An 18,308-nucleotide genomic window follows, 5' to 3' on the forward strand; every position below is an offset into this window, starting at 1 on the left:
GATGCAACCAGTCCGGATGCTCTCGATGGTGCAGCTGTAGAACATTTTGAGGATCTGAGGACCCATGCTAAGTCTGCCTACGGCGCCATCTCTCAATAGCAATGCTTACTGAGTCTGTACATAGTCAAAGCTTTCCTTAATTTTGGGTCAGTCATAGTGGTCAGATATTCTGCCACTGTGTACTCTCTGTTTAGGGCCAAAAAGCATTCCAGTTTGCTCTGTTTTTTTTTGTAAATTTTTTCCAATGTGTCAAGTAATTATCTTTTTGTTTACTCATGATTTGTTTGGGTCTAATTGTGTTGCTGTCCTGGGGCTCTTTTCTGGATTTTGATAGTCAGCGGGTATCACCCTAATTCTGCTCTGCAGTCTATTTTTGTTATTGAATAGTAATAAGTGTAGTGGATCTACACCCAGTAACGGAATTGTGGGAACAGAATTTCCTCTTGGGTCCCTGATACAGTATGTACTATACAGAAATGCATAATTATGGACATGAATGTCATTCTCTTCATGGTGATGTATCCTAAATAGGTACATACACGTATAAATATACAATATCCTCCTTTGCATATTTGGGTAATATTCTAAACACTGGCCATTTATTTTAATGAGCTCTGCCTCCAAACAAGACCACATTTGTTTGGTCTAAACCAGACCAAATCTGAACCAATCATAGACATCTATGTTTCACAAGTTTGGACATCAAACTACAGCACAGTAGAGCTCAGTATAGTACAGAACAGTACAATAGAGTACAGTACATTATAGTGTACTCAACTCTAATGTGCTGTAGTGTACTGAACTATCCGCTACTTTTCTTTGCTGTACTATATAGCACTGTGCTGTCCAAACTTGTGAACCCAACTGTGGTTTGTGACTACTATGATTTCTCATTTTAGCCAATTAAATTCTAGAAATTTTGTTCCCGATTTCTCTGAAATTTTGTTACAGATTTTGGTAACGGAAGTTCGAGTTTTAATCACTTAATAATTCATGAAAAAATTATAATAATGAAAAACACTAACTAATTGCTAGTCTACCTTTACTTGTTACTTCTATGAACTTTCATTATCCTCCCTACTCATGATGGAGAGAAAGGAGAACATACAGTATCTTAAAGATATGTGGGGTTTTTGTAACGGAATTCCAAGGCACAAGGCAATGTTTCTTACAGAAGGCAGAACAATTTCTCCAAAATGATTTAAATAAAGTTTATATTTTTTATAAGCGTCCGGATTAGTGTCCGGCTCCTTGAAAGTGGCAGCTCTAGCCTTTAGCTCAGTTCGGATGTTGCCTATAATCCATGGCTTCTGGTTGGGATATGTACCTACGGGTCACTGTGGGGATGACATTGTCAATGCACTTATTGAGGAAGCCGATGACTGAGGTGGTATACTTCTCAATGCCATTTGATGAATCCCGGAACATATTCCAGTCTGCGCTAGCAAAACAGTCCTGTAGCATAGCATCCGCACCATCTGACCACTTCTGTATTGAGCTTGTCACTAGTACTTCCTGCTTTAGTTTTTGCTTGTAAGCAGGAATCAGGAGGATAGAATGATGGTCATATTTGCCAAATGGAGGGCGGGGGAGAGCTTTGTATGCATCTTTTTTTCCTCTGGTTGCACATGTGACATGCTGGTAGAAATGAGGTCAAACGGATTTAAGTTTGCCTGCATTAAAGTCCCTGGCCACTAGTGGTAAATAGACGGCTACGAATAATATAGATGAGAACTCTCTTGGTAGATAGTGTGGTCTACAGCTTATCATAACGTACTCTACCTCAGGCGAGACTTCTTTAATATTTGATATTGCGCACCAGCAGCTGTTATTGACAAATAGACACACACCCCCGCGCCTCGTCTTACCAGACGTAGCTTCTCTGTCCTGCTGGTGCATTGAAAATCCTGCCAGCTCTATATTATCTGTGTCGTCGTTCAGCCACAACTCTGTGAAACATAAGATATTACAGTTTTTAATATCCCGTTGGTAGTATAATCTTGATCGTAGGTCATCCATTTTATTTTCCAATGATTGCACGTTGGAAAATATGTGTTATTGTATTATTCTAGCATGGCAGTGGTGAATGTGTGTGTGTGAGGGTAGGGAGGGATCATTCCACTCTTTAGTGGGAATGTCAAGCCCCAGTCACATGAGAATGAGCTAATGTCCCACCAAGGCCTCTGTCATTTCTCAGAACATTAGCCACAGGGCTTGATAAGGAGGCACTCACTATGGCCGTGGAGTTCAGACTGTTTAATGGGGAGGCATCACTGTAAGGAGCTGCCAGATTTTATATTCAACTGGATAGTTCATGATAAGCTAGTCTACCATTTGACTGCCTTTCCCACAACTATTTCTCCCACTTGATCCATTTTCTACTATTGCCTCTATGTAAGGGACCAAAATGTAGCATAATGATTTAATTATTACACTGACATTTTGCAAACCACTTCAGAGCCACTCTAGAGTTAGAAAATGATGATTGAGTAATTATTTTGAATTATGTATGATGATTGAGTTCAACCACAGAGAGATTGATCACTTCTCAGACTAACAAGTGTTTATCCTCCTCGATCACTGTACAATGGAAACTCACCTTGGAAAAACTTCCGGTCCCATTTTAACCTCTTCTAGAGATAAAATCTGCATTCATAATTTACTCTTATTTTGTTAATTTACTGTATTTGTGTTTTGTTTCTCTCTCCTCCCATAGACTTACTCTGGGCTGTTCTGTGTGGTGATAAACCCCTATAAAAACTTGCCCATCTACTCAGAGAACATCATAGAGATGTACAGAGGGAAGAAGCGTCATGAGATGCCACCACACATCTACGCCATTTCAGAGTCAGCATACCGCTGCATGCTCCAAGGTAAAACTCCTCTCTCACTCTGTTTTGTGCAGTGTTTGGAATAGCGGTATAGTGGTATAGCTCCTTCCTCAGTGGTCTCGTTCCGTCTCTCTCTTTTGCTGCGACGCAACGTGCATAAAGTGTGACTGGCAGGTGCCCTGCTGAGTTGTGGATTGCGTGGGTTTTGCTGCATAATCCAGGAGATTAGTGCGTGAAAGGTTCCAGAGTCAGGGAGGCAGTGGCATCGTTAGTCATGGTTGAGCTGCCCCCCTGCCTCTGCTAGCCATAGGGGTCTGACAGACTACTTATTGACGTGGATCTACTGAGACAGACAGACTATACTGTACCACTTATAGACTACGTAATGTGTAAAAGCTCAACAATAGGCTTGTAGTTTCACAAACCACAAAGAGTACAGTCTATCTGCAAGTTATGTACATTGTCTGCAAACCATGAATGCCTCAATTTCAGACCATGGCATGTATTTGTTTGCGTTAAGTCAAAAACCACTTGGCACACATAATTAGCCTTCCTTAAGGCCCCTCTACTGCCCTGCCGACTGTCCTGTATCCCAGGTGGGATGGCATATGCTCTGGACCAGGACCTCACTGGCTCTTTTGCAGATAAGAACCAGTTTAATTAGAGGTGAAAGTTCAGCCTGTTAACATTGATGGCCACTGACTGAGGGACTTGGAGAGTGTGATCCCAGGATCAAGACTTAGGATGCTATTAACTCAACCTGTGATCCTAGGGAAATGTACCACTCACTGTTAATCTTCTTCCTCCAGTGAGACATTCTATCTATCTCTGGCTCCTTGCAAAGGGACACTTTTCAATAGATACAGTATGTGTTTAGTTTCAATGAGTTCAGAGTAACGTCAGCCTTCTGAACAGTACAATCTCTCAGTGGTTCTGGTTTTGCCTCCTCAGCTAAGTTCGATTTGATGGAGCCTGGAGCCTCTCTGTCATTACAGCTCCTCAGTCTGGCCCTAACTGGATATATCCAGAACTGTGGCTTGCTGCTCTGGCTGTTCTGGCTTCCACCCTACAGTACTGCTGTCACTATCACTGCTACTGCAGCTCAGAGCTACAGGAAGAGAAAGAATCTCAGGTCTTTTCATCTTCAGGAAGAAGCTGCGCTATTCTCTTTGTACCGGGAAGGGTGCTGGACACAGGCCCCCTTAGCAGCCTCGTCCCTGTGTTTTCTTTATTTTTACTATTTTCTACATTGTAGAATAATAGTAAAGACATCAAAACTGGGAAATAAAATATAAACTCATGTAGTAACCCAAAAAGTGTAAGAATTTAGATTCTTCAAAGTAGCCACCCTTTACCTTGATGACAGCTTTGTACACTTTTGGCATTCTTTCAACCAGCTTCACCTGGAATGTTTTTCCAACAGTCTTGTTCCCAGTCAGTTCCCACATATACTGAGCACTTGGCTGATTTTCTTTCACTCTGCTGTCCAACTCATCCCAAACCATCTCAATTGGGTTGAGGTCGGGTGATTGTGGAGGCAAGGTCATCTGAGCCAGCACTCCATCACTCTCCTTCTTGGTCAAATAGCCCTTACACAGCCTGTAGGTGTGTTGGGATCATTGTCCTGTTGAAAAACAAATTATAGTCCCACTAAGCGCAAACCAGGTGGGATGGCATATCGCTGCAGAATGCTGTGGTAGCCATGCTGGTTAAGTGTGCCTTGAATTCCAAATAAATCACAGACAATGTCACCAGCAAAGCACCATCACAGCTCCTCCTCCACGCTTCAAGGTGGGAACCACACATGCAGAGATCATTCGTTCACCTACTCTGCGTCTCACAAAGACAGCGTTTGGAACCAGAATTGTCAAATTTGGACTCATCAGACCAAAGGACAGATTTCCACCGGTCTAATGTCCATTGCTCGTGTTTCTTGGCCAAAGCAAGTCTCTTCTTCTTATTGGTGTCCTTTAGTAGTAGTTTCTTTGCAGCAATTCGACCATGAAGGCCTGATTCATGCAGTCTCCTCTGAACAGTTGATGTTGAGATGAGTCTGTTACTTTAACTCTGAAGCATTTATTTGGGCTGGTAACTCTAATTAACTTATCCTCTGCAGCAGAGGTGACTATGGGTCCTCGTGAGAGCCAGTTTCATCATAGCACTTGATGGTTTTTGCGACTGCACTTGAAGAAACTTTGCTTATTTGAGCTGTTCTTGCCATAATATGGACTTGGTATTTTACCAAATAGGGCTATCTTCTGTATACCACCCATACCTTGTCACAACACAACTGAACACAAAGAAATTCCACAAATGAACTTTTAACAAGGCATACTTATTAATTGAAATGCATTCCAAGTGACTACCTCATGAAGCTGGTTGAGAGAATGCCAAGAGGGTGCAAAGCTGTCGTCAAGGCAAAGGGGGGCTACTTTGAATAATTAGTTTTTTGGGGGGTTATTACATGATTCCATATGTGTCATTTCATAGTTTTGATGCCTTCACTATTATTCTACAATGTAGAAAATAGTAAAAATAAAGTAAAACCCTGGAATGAGTAGGTGTGTCCTGACCTTTGACTGGTACTGTCTGTGTCTGTAGTTTTTTTAGCCAGAGCTTGAAGCGATGAGCAGTAATCCTTCGTGCTTCTTAGTTCTATTGAGGAGTTGAGTAGTGTTAATGATATTGGCCAGTGACCACACGTATACAGTAGGTGAAGTGCTTCACCGGTTGGTAAACACCTCTATCCCCCCACCTCACCCAACGTCTCATCACTGACTTCCTTTTGTGACCCCCATCCACACATACATTATGGTGTCTTAACCAATGATAGCCATGAAACCCTTGTGACCAAACCCCCCCCCCCCCCCCCCCTCATCATACTTTCCATTAACTAAATATAGGCTGAGTCCCTGCACAGTGCACTCACCCATTGTGGCCAGCCTGCCTTCCAGTTTCAACATGAGAGGTGTTTGAATTGGGGCCCCATGTCAAATCTACCTCCCTCATTGCCCCACTGCCCACAGTCCTGCCACATAGTGGTCATTGTGTACACTCCCTAGGGGGTCTACTGTGGAATGAGGTCATCCCTTGTCTTAGCGATCCGCAGCATGCTAAGTACTGAGTCATCGTGGTAGTGTCATGGCCCTCAGATCACTGCGGAGTGCAGACTGTCCGGTTGCCTGAAGAGGGATGCCTCATTATGGATATGAGTGTGACCAAAATAACATTCCCGCACTGGCACATCACACAGAGGAGTTAGTGTGTCCGCTCACTTTCTGAGTAGCTGACCTTATATTGACAGCATATTGTATCTTGCACAGTTGAATAACTTATGATCTGCGTAGTGCTTACAGTGTGTTATACAGATTATACAGATTATTTCATTTGGGAGTGGAAAGGCTGCCTCTATTGATGTTTCAAAAGCCATTTCAGGCTTATAGGGATCCCCCACTGTTCTGTAATGGCTCTCTTTCTTCTCCTCTCAGGAACTAAACAAGTCAACCTATCTCATTTCCACTTCTTTTCTTTTGTTCCTTATTTTGTTCTGTCTTTTTTTCCCCTTCTCTTCAAAATGTTCTGGCTCGGAGGACGTTGAAGGAAAAATTCCACTCATCCTGCCAGGGCTTTTCTGGGACCCTTTCACTTACAGCACTGTTAACTGAAAAATACGACCGGGTGGCTTTGTGCGCTCTCTTTCCCCAACGTGGTTCCTTTGTGAGGAGAACACAGGAGGACAAGTGTGTGGAATGTCTGTGTTCTGACTTCAGCCCAGACTATGGCTCTAGCATTGCTATGGAAGGTTCACAGACCATTCTACATGTTTATTTTCTGCCTCAACCAATGACCATCTCTCTCTCTCTCTCTCTCTCTCTCTCTCTCTGTCCCATTCTCTTCTCCCCTCATTTACAGTAACAGCGTCCCTGTCTCTGGCCCTCTGGCTTCCCTGTCTCTGGCCCTCTGGCTTCCCTGTCTCTGGCCCTCTGGCTTCCCTGTCTCTGGCCCTCTGGCTTCCCTGTCTCTGGCCCTCTGGGTTAGTCAACCAAACCGTACCGAGGCCTCACTGCACCTAAGCTGTCAGCAGGAGCAGAGCTTGAATAGTTCTAGGTGCTTATTATGGGATGTAGCCCTTTCCTCAGGTCATTTGTTTGTGTTTGACACTCTCTGTCTCTCTCAGACACATGTTTGAGTCTCAGGAACTGCTACAGATGAGGCTCCCTCTCTCTGCTCTGACCCCCTCGTCCGAAGCACGCTCTGCTGCTGATATGCAGGTCTGGACGTGCTCCTGCACTCCAGAGCAGACGGGAGAGAAATGGGGCGGCCTGTATTGTGGCTCACAATAGGGGCTTTGTGTTGCCTGGAGAAGGGGCCAGGGTGCAGTATGGGGAGGCCCGGACCGACAGGGCTGGGAATAGTGGGTCTTGTGTTGGGGCAGAGAGTGTTGACTGCAGGGAAGAGGTCAGGTCTGAGTGACAGGACAGGTGTGAAGGGCCAGGCAGGACGGGGGTATGGTGGAAGGGAGGACCCTCTCTCTGTAGTGAAATAACTCTGTGTTCCTTGGTGGATGTACTAGAGTTTCAGACAAATGGCAGTGTACACACACACACAATCCCACTCATATAGACACATGTTGGCAGATGCTCCCCTAATGGCAGACAGCTGTGGAGTTCATTCAGTATAAAATTTTATTTCTGTTGGCGGGCTCTTGTCATAGATCTCTGATCTCAGACAGCCATGAACTGTTGAGTCTCTCCAATAGGGGGAAAGAATGCACCCTTAATAAACCAGAGACATGAACATGTTCTCCTCAGTTCACTGGTTTTTAGAGGTTTCACTGGTGGGAGGGAGCAGAGTCTGAGATTACAGACCGGGCTTGAATGGAGACCCCATGAAAGCCCTTGACGATGTGGGGAGTTTGCTCAACATACAGTTGAAGTCAGAAGTTTACATACATACACCTTAGTCAAATACATTTAAACTCAGTTCTTCACAATTCCTCACATCCTAGTAAAAATTCCCTGTCTTGGCTCAGTTAGGATCACCACTTTATTTTAAGAATGTGAAATGTCAGAATAATAGTAGAGAGAATGATCTATTTCAGCTTTTATTTCTTTCATCACATTTCCAGCGGGTCAGAAGTTTACATGTACTCATAGTATTTGGTTGCATTGCCTTTAAATTGTTTAACTTGGGTCAAACATTTCAGGTAGCCTTCCACAAGCTTCCCATGATAATTTGGGTGAATTTTGGCCCATTCCTCCTGACAGAGCTGGTGTAACTGAGTCAGGTTTGTAGGCCTCCTTGCTCGCACACGCTTTTTCAGTTCTGCCCATAAATGTTCTATAGGATTGAGGTCAGGGCTTTGTGATGGCCACTCCAATACCTGGACTTTGTTGTCCTTAAGCCATTTTGTCACAACTTTTGAAGTATTCTTGAGGTCATTGTCCATTTGGAAGACCCATTTGCAAGCTTTAACTTGACTGATGTCTCGAGATGTTTCTTCAATATATCCACATAATTTTCCATCCTCATGATGCCATCTATTTTGTAAAGTGCACCAGTCCCTCCTGTAGCAAAGCACCCCCACAACATGATGCTGCCACCCCCGTTGGGATGGTGTTCTTTGGCTTGCAAGCCTCCCACTTTTTCCTCCAAACATAGCGATGTTCATTATGGCCAAACCATTCTATTTATGTTTCATCAGACCAGAGGACATTTCTCCAAAAAGTACAATATTTGTCCCCATGTGCAGTTGCAAACCGAAGGCTGGCTTTTTTAAAATGCCAATATTGGGGGAGTGGCTTCTTCCTTGCTGAGTGGCCTTTCAGGTTCTGTCGATATAGGACTCGTTTTACTGTGCATATAGATACTTTTGTACCTGTTTCCTCCAGCATCATCACAAGGTCCTTTGCTGTTGTTCTGGGATTGATTTGCACTTTTTTGCACCAAAGTACGTTCATCTCTAGGAGACCGAATGCGTCTCCTTCCTGAGCGGTATGACGGCTGCGTGGTCCCATGGTGTTTACACTTGCGTAGTATTGTTTGTACAGATGAACATGGTACGTAGGTGTTTGGAAATTGCTCCCAAGTATGAATTAGACGTATGGAGGTCTACAATTCTTCTGAGGTCTTGGCTGATTTCTTTTGATTTTCCAATGATGTCAAGCAAAGAGGCACTAAGTTTGAAGGTAGGCCTTGAAATACATCCACAGGTACACCTCCAATTGACTCAAATGATGTCAATTAGCCTTTCAGAAGCTTCTAAATTTTCTGGAATTTTCCAACCTGTTTAAAGGCACAGTCAACATAGTGTATGTAAACTTCTGACCCACTGGAATTGTGATACAGTGAAATATAAGTGAAATAATCTGTCTGTAAACAATTGTTGGAGAAATTACTTGTGTCATGCACAAAGTAGATGCCCTAACCGACTTGCCAAAACTATAGTTTGTTAACAAGAAATTTGTGGAGTGGTTGAAAAACGAGTTTTAATGACTCCAACCTAAGTGTATGTAAACTTCTGACTTCAACTGTACGTGCATGGCTATGAGTGACAGTCCTGTCATGAAATAAATTATTATCATAGGTGCTTTATTACTGTATATGTTAGAGGTTATCGGCTGTTCTAAGTACCTTTACAGAAAAAACACATGATTTCACATGTGGAAAATCACATTATTTCCCATGAAATTTCACGTGTATTAATGTGAAAACACGTTTTGTGGAAAACTTTTCAAGTGTAGTTTCATGTTATCACATGTTGCCACGTTATCGTATTAACTTCACATAAGATCACATGGAGACGTGTTTTTGGACACACATTTGTGTGTTTTTTCCGTAAGGGTAGAGAGGGAAGCTCAACCACCTCAGGTAGAACGGCAGCTTCCCCAGTGCTGCAGGTCTGTCCAATCTTTTACTGGGGCCTGTGTCTTGGGTGGCCACACAATGCCACCTATCCACCCACGGTCTGGGCATGCAGGGCACCACTGGAGACATGGTGTTGGGTGGGTGGGTGAAGAGCGAGAACCACCAGCATCCGTCTAGAAGTGTTTTCATTGGTCACACATAGCTGGGATAGCTGCAGTCTGAGCCAAGGAGATGAGGTTACCTGAAGCTGCTGCCCCTCGCTCACTCCCTCCCTCCCTGGAGCTGCCACCAGCCACTGTGGAGGGCAAGGAGGGACATGTAGGACCGTACACAACCAACTCTTTCTAATAAACACACATGTAGTGGACCTCTGGGGAGAGCGGAGATGTGGAAACTGCCTGGATTGTCTGGATAAAGTAGCAGCAGTGCCTGAATGTAAATATGCTCCATAAAATGAGAGCAAGGGAGATGTCTTGGGACTATTTCAAAGTGACATGCATGGAAAGTGGGCAGATGAACACTGACAACCAGGTCACTTGGTAATGTGATCCATTCTGACATGGAGGATCTCTGTGGAAGCAGGGAGTGTTTGGACCGCTGTCTGGAGAATGTAGCAGTGACTACACCCTTAGAATGTAGATATGTACGGACAGGGCTGGACTGCATGATTGCCTCATGGTACACTGGAATAAATCCCTTGGAATATCTTAAGTTGCAATTCAAGGAATTCAGATCAACTACCTGGGTGTACAGACTACCTGGGTGTACAGTATTACCCCCGGTGGCAGCAGGTGTTCTATGCTCAGAATCAACCTGTTTTCAGCATATTTAAGAGTGGAGACAGGTTTGAGTCATTCTGTAGTTCTCACAGTGATTACTGTAGGCTGGGGCTCTGCCAGACTGGGCTCTCTGTAGGTAAGATGAATAACAGTCTGTTTTACAGGGGACTGCATTCTAAACAGCATGAGGTGCATCCGTGTTTAAATCAGTGATGGCTTTCTGTTGGGTTAGTGAATGGGTCCAAACAGGGATGAGCTGTATCAGACATAGGGATTGGATCTGAACAGGGACTGTATCAGGAGTAGTGCAGGGTGGCTCCCCCTCTCTATTGTGACTAGCCTAAGCATTGAGAACATGAGTGTGTGTCTTCTGCTATTTTGGTGCTGCTGGATGTCTGTGTGTGTGTGTGTGTGTGTGTGTGTGTGCAACACTGCTCAGAAACATCATTTCTAATGCAGGTCCCTTGCATGGCTCTACTTTGTCTGACCCACCTAACCCTCCAGTGAACAGTAATACGTCTCTACTCCTCCTTTGAAGTGAGACCATGACTTCTCATTCCACTCTCCTGTACCTCTATATCTCCTCTCAGAGCAGCTCGCGGTGAATTCAGTGGAATTGAGACATTATATTCCAGTTTCCAATAAGCCCTAGGATGTTGACACCAGCAGCAGAGTTACATTATAACCCCATGATGAGCCTCTGTTACTGCTGTTTCACATTCACAGGTGTTTCTCATTTCACCCCGCGTCAGAAGCATGTGGAAAATGTGCTTTGTGAGGTATGAGCAAAGTGTGTGTGTGTGAGGCCGTTACCCTCTGTGGGGGTCAACAGGCTTAGGTGTGGGAGGAAGGAAGCCTCGCTAGGTGTGAGGGAGGACAATGACTTCCTTCCTTTAATGTGCAGTCTCGCCCTCGCTCTCTCTCTCTAGTCCCACTGGTCACTTTACACAGCCTCCCTTCCCTGTCATATCCACTAGACAGGGAACAGTTCTCCTTTCTGACCCTTATTCCGTTCCTGCCAATGATCTCAATTTCCACTGTAATTGAGTCAAACCAATAAAGTAGTCTCTCTCATAGGATGGGAAGCTATTTATTGTAGCTACAGTAGTTACTGCAACACATTCCATTCCGGCCTACAATGCCACATCTAGAATGCCCTCATCTGTGTATCTGAGTTGACTGACACCATCCTACCTTGCCCACTGCATGCCCAGGTCTGGCCCACCACGCTGCTCTCTATGCATTACTGTCAGTGGGTTTCCATGGCCTTGAAGGGTGCAGTCTACAGCTCCCCTCCCCCCTCTGCCCCCTCACCTCTTCCCCTTTACCCCTACCAGTTGCTGTGGGCCAGGAAGCCTGGCCACCCTCTGTGACATCACAGGAATGTCCTTGCCCCAGGACCCCAGCGTTGATGGTGAGGGGAACCATGGGCATCCGAATTCCAACAGTCATAACTGATTACTGACTGCAGCCCACAATGCACTGCTAGCTGGCAGAACTGGAGGGTCTTCTTCTGATCTGTCACACTCAGCTTTGTGTCAAACTGGTCTCAATGTATGACTTTGTATGTATTTTAATGAGACAAAACCTGGTAAAATACGTTTAAAAAAGGATAAATATTACCCAGTCTCCATTACAACATTCATCAGGCTTGGCGAGCTCTTCATTACCACCAGGATATATGACCAGAATCCCCCTCAGACCAAGGAAGAGTCATACTGTGTTGTGACTGCTTTAATGAACGGTGCATGTCGGCCTCTCTCTCTGGCCCAGTCCTCTCAGCAGCAGCACTCCACAGTGTTAGTGTGGGTTATCATAACAGCTCAGAAGCCCAGAGGTGACAGTTACACAGAGCAGGTACAGAGAGGACCGGCCAGATCTAATTGTGTGTTTACCAGTTCACCCGTCTGAGAATGTAGGCTGGCAGGGGGGTGTGTGTGTGTGTGGAGGGGGTATTGAGATTGGGCTAGGCTCCCTGCGTCGCAGCATTGACAATACAGCAGTGAGAAACCCCAGACATGGCAGGGACCTCACTCTCTCTCACACAGACACTCAGTCTTTTGTTCCTCTGGCTTTAAGTACCCCTGGAATCCATCCTGACTGCTCTATATGAGTAAACAGGCCACAGCTCTTTCTATTGCTACTTCTGTAATGACCAGTCCTAGTAGATGATCCATGCCTCTGCTCTACTATGACTGATGAGTGTGTGTGTGTGTGTGTGTGTGTGTGTGTGTGTGTGTGTGTGTGTGTGTAGGGTGGGTAGGCCTGGGTAGTGATATACCCTTCGAGGTTATGGGGAATACTGGCCATCACTCAGGATTTCTGATGTGTGCAAAGTGGTAACCATGGCTCTAGAATTAACACTGCGTTTGTTGGGGTTTTATGACTTCTTTTATGAAGCTAATTTAGAGAGCAGGAAGAAGGATGTGGAAAAAGAGTGTACTATCCAGTTGAAGTGGTGGTGAGGCTGTTTTGTCATCCCAGCTCTCACCCTGCCTCCCCTTAGTTTGTGATCATATTTCACTAACTACAGACCCTATGTCATAATATAATAGAGGTCGACCGATTATGATTTTTCAACACCGATACCGATTATTGGAGGACCAAAAAAGCTGCTAACGATTTACTCGGCCGATTTCTTAAAAAATTAAATATTTTTTTACATTTATTTGTAATAATGACAATTACAAACAATACTGAATGAAAACTTATTTTAACTTAATGTAATAAATCAATTTAGCCTCAAATAAATAATGAAACATGTTCAATTTGGTTTAAATAATGAAAAAACAAAGTGTTGGAGAAGAAAGTAAAAGTGCAATATGTGCAATGTAAGAAAACTAACGTTTAAGTTCCTTGCTCAGAACATGAGAACATATGAAAGCTGGTGGTTCCTTTTAACATGAGTCTTCAATATTCCCAGGTAAGAAGTTTTAGGTTGTAGTTATTATAGGAATTATAGGACTATTTCATATATATATATATATATATATATACCATTTGTATTTCATTAACCTTTGACTATTGGATGTTCTTATAGGCACTTTAGTATTGCCAGTGTAACAGTATAGCTTCCGTCCCTCTCCTCACTCCCCCTGGGCTCGAACCAGGAACACATCGACAACAGCCACCATCGAAGCAGCGTTACCCATGCAGAGCAAGGGAAACAACCACCCCAAGGCTCAGAGCGAGTGACGTTTGAAACGCTATTCGCACGCGCTAACTAGCCAGCCATTTCACTTCGGTTACACCAGCCTCATCTCGGGAGTTGATAGGCTTGAAGTCATAAACAGTGCAATGCTTGACGCACAACGAAGAGCTGCTGGCAAAACACACGAAAGTGCTGTTTGAATGAATGTTTACGCGCCTACTTCTGCCTACCACAGCTCAGTTAGATACTTAGATGCTTGTATGCTCAGTCAGATTATAGCAACACAGGACACACTAGATAATATCTAGTAAAATCATCAACCATGTGTAGTTAACTAGTGATTATGATTGATTGATTGTTTTTTTTTACAAGATTTTAATGCTAGCTAGCAACTTACCTTGGCTTACTGCATTCGCGTAACAGGCAGTCAGTCTCCTTGTGGAGTGCAACTGTCGTTATTGCGTTGCACTAGTTAACTGTAATGTTGCAAGATTGGATCCCCCGAACTGACAAGGTGAAAATATGTTGTTCTGCCCTTGAACGAGGCAGTAAACCCACCGTTCTTAGGCCGTCATTGAAAATAAGAATGTGTTCTTAACTGACTTGCCTAGTTAACTAAAGGTAAAATAAAGGTGAAAAAAAAAAACTTGAAATCGGCCCTAATTAATCGGCCATTCCGATTAATCGGTCAACCTCTAGAATATAACCATTATTTTATTTGACTTGTTTGAATTTGGAGTGGTCCAGCAGGAAGAGTGGAATGGAGTAGGCTACAATCCATACTTGGGCTCCACTGTACTTCTACGTTTCAAGATTAGGGAGGCTTGGACATGTTTTGGGGAGTAGATGGGAATGTTGAGAGATTAGGGGGCTAGTTGAGGGAGGAGGGGAGAGGTTGAGGGGGTAAAAGGGGTGGCCTGGGGGGGGGGGTCTGGAATGTGTGGAATGAGTAGGTTAATCCGTCTGGCGAATAAATTATTAGTGGAAAACGGATCCCCAGTCTGTCTCCTGCTGCGTGGCCCAGGGGGGAGACGAGGAGAGGGTTGTTTGTCTATTTAGACCTAGATGTAGACCTATGTACACCTACGCAGACGACACCATTCTGTATACTTCTGGCCATACTTTGGACACTGTGTTAACTAACTTCCAGACGAGCTTCAATGCCATACAACTCTCCTTCCGTGGCCTCCAACTGCTCTTAAATGCAAGTAAAACTAAATGCCCGCACCCACCTAGCATCACTAATCTGGACATTCTGACTTAGAATATGTGGACAACTACAGATACCTAGGTGTCTGGTTAGACTGTAAACTCTCCTTCCAGACTCACATTAAGCATCTCCAATCCAAAATTAAATCTAGAATCGGCTTTCTATTTCGCAACAAACATCCTTCACTCATGCTGCCAAACATACCCTCGTAAAACTGACCATCCTACCGATCCTCGACTTCGGCGATGTCATTTACAAAATAGCCTCCAACACTCTGCACAACAAATTGGATGGTCTATCACAGTGCCATCCGTTTTGTCACCAAAGCCCCATATACTACCCACCACTGTGAACTGTACGCTATCGTTGGCTGGCCCTTGCTTCATATCTGTCGCCAAACCCACTGGCTCCAGGTCATCTATAAGTCTTTGCTAGGTAAAGCCTTATCTCAGCTCACTGGTCACCATAGTAGCACCCACCCGTAGCACGTGCTCCAGCAGGTATGTTTCACTGGTCACCCCGAAAGCCTTTCATTCCAGTTCTCTGCTGCCAATGACTGGAATGAATTGCAAAAATCACTGAAGCTGGATACTCATATCTCTCTCACTAAATTTAACAATCAGCTGTCAGAGCAGTTTACAGATCATTGCACCTGTACATAGCCCATCTGTAAATAGCCCACCCAACTACCTCATCCCCATATTGTTATTTATTTATTTATTTATTTATTGCTCCTTTGCACCCAGTATCTCTACTTGCACATTCATTTTCTGCACATCTATCACTCCAGTGTTTAATTGCTAAATTGTAATTATTTCGACTATGGCCTCTTTATTGCCTTACCTCCCTAATCTTACTTAATTTGCACACACTGCATATAGATTATTCTATTGTATTATTGACTGTATTCCATGTGTAACTCTGTGTTGTTTGTGTCACACTGCTTTGCTTTATCTTGTCCAGGTCGCAGTTGCATCTCTTTCATTCCCGTAGTTGTTGCATGCTGTGTGGAGCAGCAGACAACAAGGCCAAGGACATGTTTGTGTCTACCCAACCATTATCTGAACTGTTGTATTTTGTTGGTAGGGGTATAGGTTCTCCCCTGGTTATAGTGAACTGTTCACTCTGAATTGATGGCAGGAGACTGACAGCTTGATTGTACTGAGATCAGCCTTCCTGAGCCTTCAGAAAGGGGTTTTCAGTAGTCCACAGCTTGATGAATGTATGGACTGATTTGACCCTGTCCTCTTGTTAGGCCCAGGATAATGGTGGCTTGTAACTTCATTGGGAGGAAACAAAAAACTGTGCTGGAATTGATGATTAATCGATCAAATCAAGGACCTGTGGGTGGCAAAAGAGCTTTTGTTTTATTTCTGAGTAATACTTTGGCTCTGTGCCATGGCTGCAGAGGGAGAGGGAGAGAAGAACTCTGTCAGAGGACGGAGAGAATAAGAGATGAGAGCAACAGTCAGGACAGAGGGAGAGAGATGAGCCAATAGAGTGTGAAATTGGTAGAACAATTTTCATTGGCCCCATCCTGGGTATGTGAAACTGGTACTCTAGGAAAAGGCCAGGGACAGAGCATATATGGGCAGAACAGATGAATTCAGTCAGACAGCCCTCTGTGCATGGAAACAAGACAGACAAAGTCAATGGTTTGATCAATATGTGGTGGCTGTTCAGAATGGAGGAGCTACTGGCTCACTTCACCAGGCAATGGGTTTGGATCAGTTAGTTGATTGATATGAATGTATGGAGCCAATAGATGTCTCTTTCATATGATATCATTATTAGCCCTATAGTGAGTATAATAGCACAATGCATACTAAATGAATGATTTTGTGGTAGGTATAAAGTATCTATCCTAAGAAATAAAGATAACTTTCCCCATTCACATAATGACCTTTAGCTAGCATGCTTTCTGAGAACGTGGAGATCATATGAGCCATGTATTACAGAATGACTTCAGCTTATTGGGTGTCTGGCTCTGTGCTCTGATTTTGAAATGCCTTTTGATAAATGGCCCACGGAGACGGGTCATTGAAGTCAATATCCTCTTTATTTATTTGGCTTTAGAAGAGAATTAAAGATGATAAATGACCGTTTGAATGCCTAACCCTTCATCAGTGGAGAGGGAGTAAGGCAGGTGTCAAGGAGAGAATATTAGAACAAGAGAAAACAGGAAGTAGGTAGAGACCAGCATACCATTTTATATCAGTGACTGGATTGACGAATCAATGGCTGAGGTCATCATTATCGCTGACTACCACGGCTCAGCTGCCATTTTGAAAAACGCGATTGGTCTCTGATGTGAATCATATTCTAATCATATATATCTGAGTTGATGTAGCTCGGTGTTGGGTGCTTCGATTCAAAGTGATCACAGCTACAAGGTCTGGTTGAAAATCAAAAGGACGTGGATGATAACCATCTGAGTTTCATAGAAAGTTATTCTCATGAAAACCCAGTGAAAAGCTCTGTCACGGAGACGAAGAGTAATCAAACTTTGACCTGTGGAGCTCTGAAGTCTGGTGTGTCGTCGGGAACCTGGCCAGTTCTACTCAACAACCATCGATCATCCCTCCTGTTTTGCTATTCTCATCAGACGCCCGAAAGTAGAAACAGACCGTGTGTCTCTGGGAGGAATAAAGAGCACCACAGGTCAGAGAAATCAGAGCGCTGAACAATATGTTCATTTATCAGACTGACTCGCCAGCAGCAGTTCACACTATAGTGACATAACAAAAGGTTGTGCCTATAACACCTGGTAGACATTCAGGTAGCCAGTCAGTCCTCTGATGAAAGGTGACCGACATTAACTATTTATCATTCCAACCATCATTTGAGTGTAAAGATGATCATCCGTAGAGCTATATTTGTTCCTGGGACTCATTGTTCAAATCTGTCATGAGGTCACAGTCCCAGACCTGTGGGCTTAATAAAACCATGTAAGCTCTTTATCTTCTGATCAAATATGGGCTTGGGCTGGGGAGCAATGTACCCATGACGCAGGGTCTAGCAGTGACAGCTGCCCTCTGTGGCTGTCCAGTCTGTTAGTCAGAGGGACATGGGGCTGGTAAGGTAAACACAGTGACCTTAAAGGGTATCCAATGGTGACCTTCAGTGTGGCTGAGTCACCCACAGGCCTCCACAGGCCCCCTCACACTGACAACACCTCATACCATGGGCCACCAGGGTGAGTCTGAATGGAGCTGAGGCACAATGAGCTTTTAGGGAGTGACAGAGACACAGAGGGAGGGGGTTGCTATAGGACCAGACTTGTAACCAACACATACTAGCTCGTGTCCCTCTGATCCCTTTTGAGAATGCTCTGTTGAATCTATAACCATCTACTGTGGCTGTCACGATGTCAGTTTTCAGCGTTTGCGACATGCCTTTGTCTTCTAAAAATTGCCGTGGATTCATTAGCTATTCATGATGCACATGCACACAAAGAATCAGTGTGTCCT

The 18,308-nt window shown here is 44.1% G+C and overlaps 1 protein-coding gene across 3 annotated transcripts in view; it reads left to right on the forward strand.

Moving 5' to 3' along the window:
• LOC109898615 (myosin-10) overlaps positions 1-18,308 on the forward strand; it is a 63,161-nt gene that overhangs the window by 10,645 nt on the left and 34,208 nt on the right. For all 3 annotated transcript variants that reach the window (XM_031834383.1, XM_031834380.1, XM_031834381.1), the window contains one exon: positions 2,717-2,873. In XM_031834383.1, coding sequence (XP_031690243.1) covers positions 2,717-2,873 — 157 coding nt within the window. The remainder of the gene's footprint in view (positions 1-2,716; positions 2,874-18,308) is intronic.

This window comes from Oncorhynchus kisutch, linkage group LG10, assembly GCF_002021735.2.
Source record: "Oncorhynchus kisutch isolate 150728-3 linkage group LG10, Okis_V2, whole genome shotgun sequence".
Taxonomy (NCBI): Eukaryota; Metazoa; Chordata; class Actinopteri; order Salmoniformes; family Salmonidae; genus Oncorhynchus; species Oncorhynchus kisutch.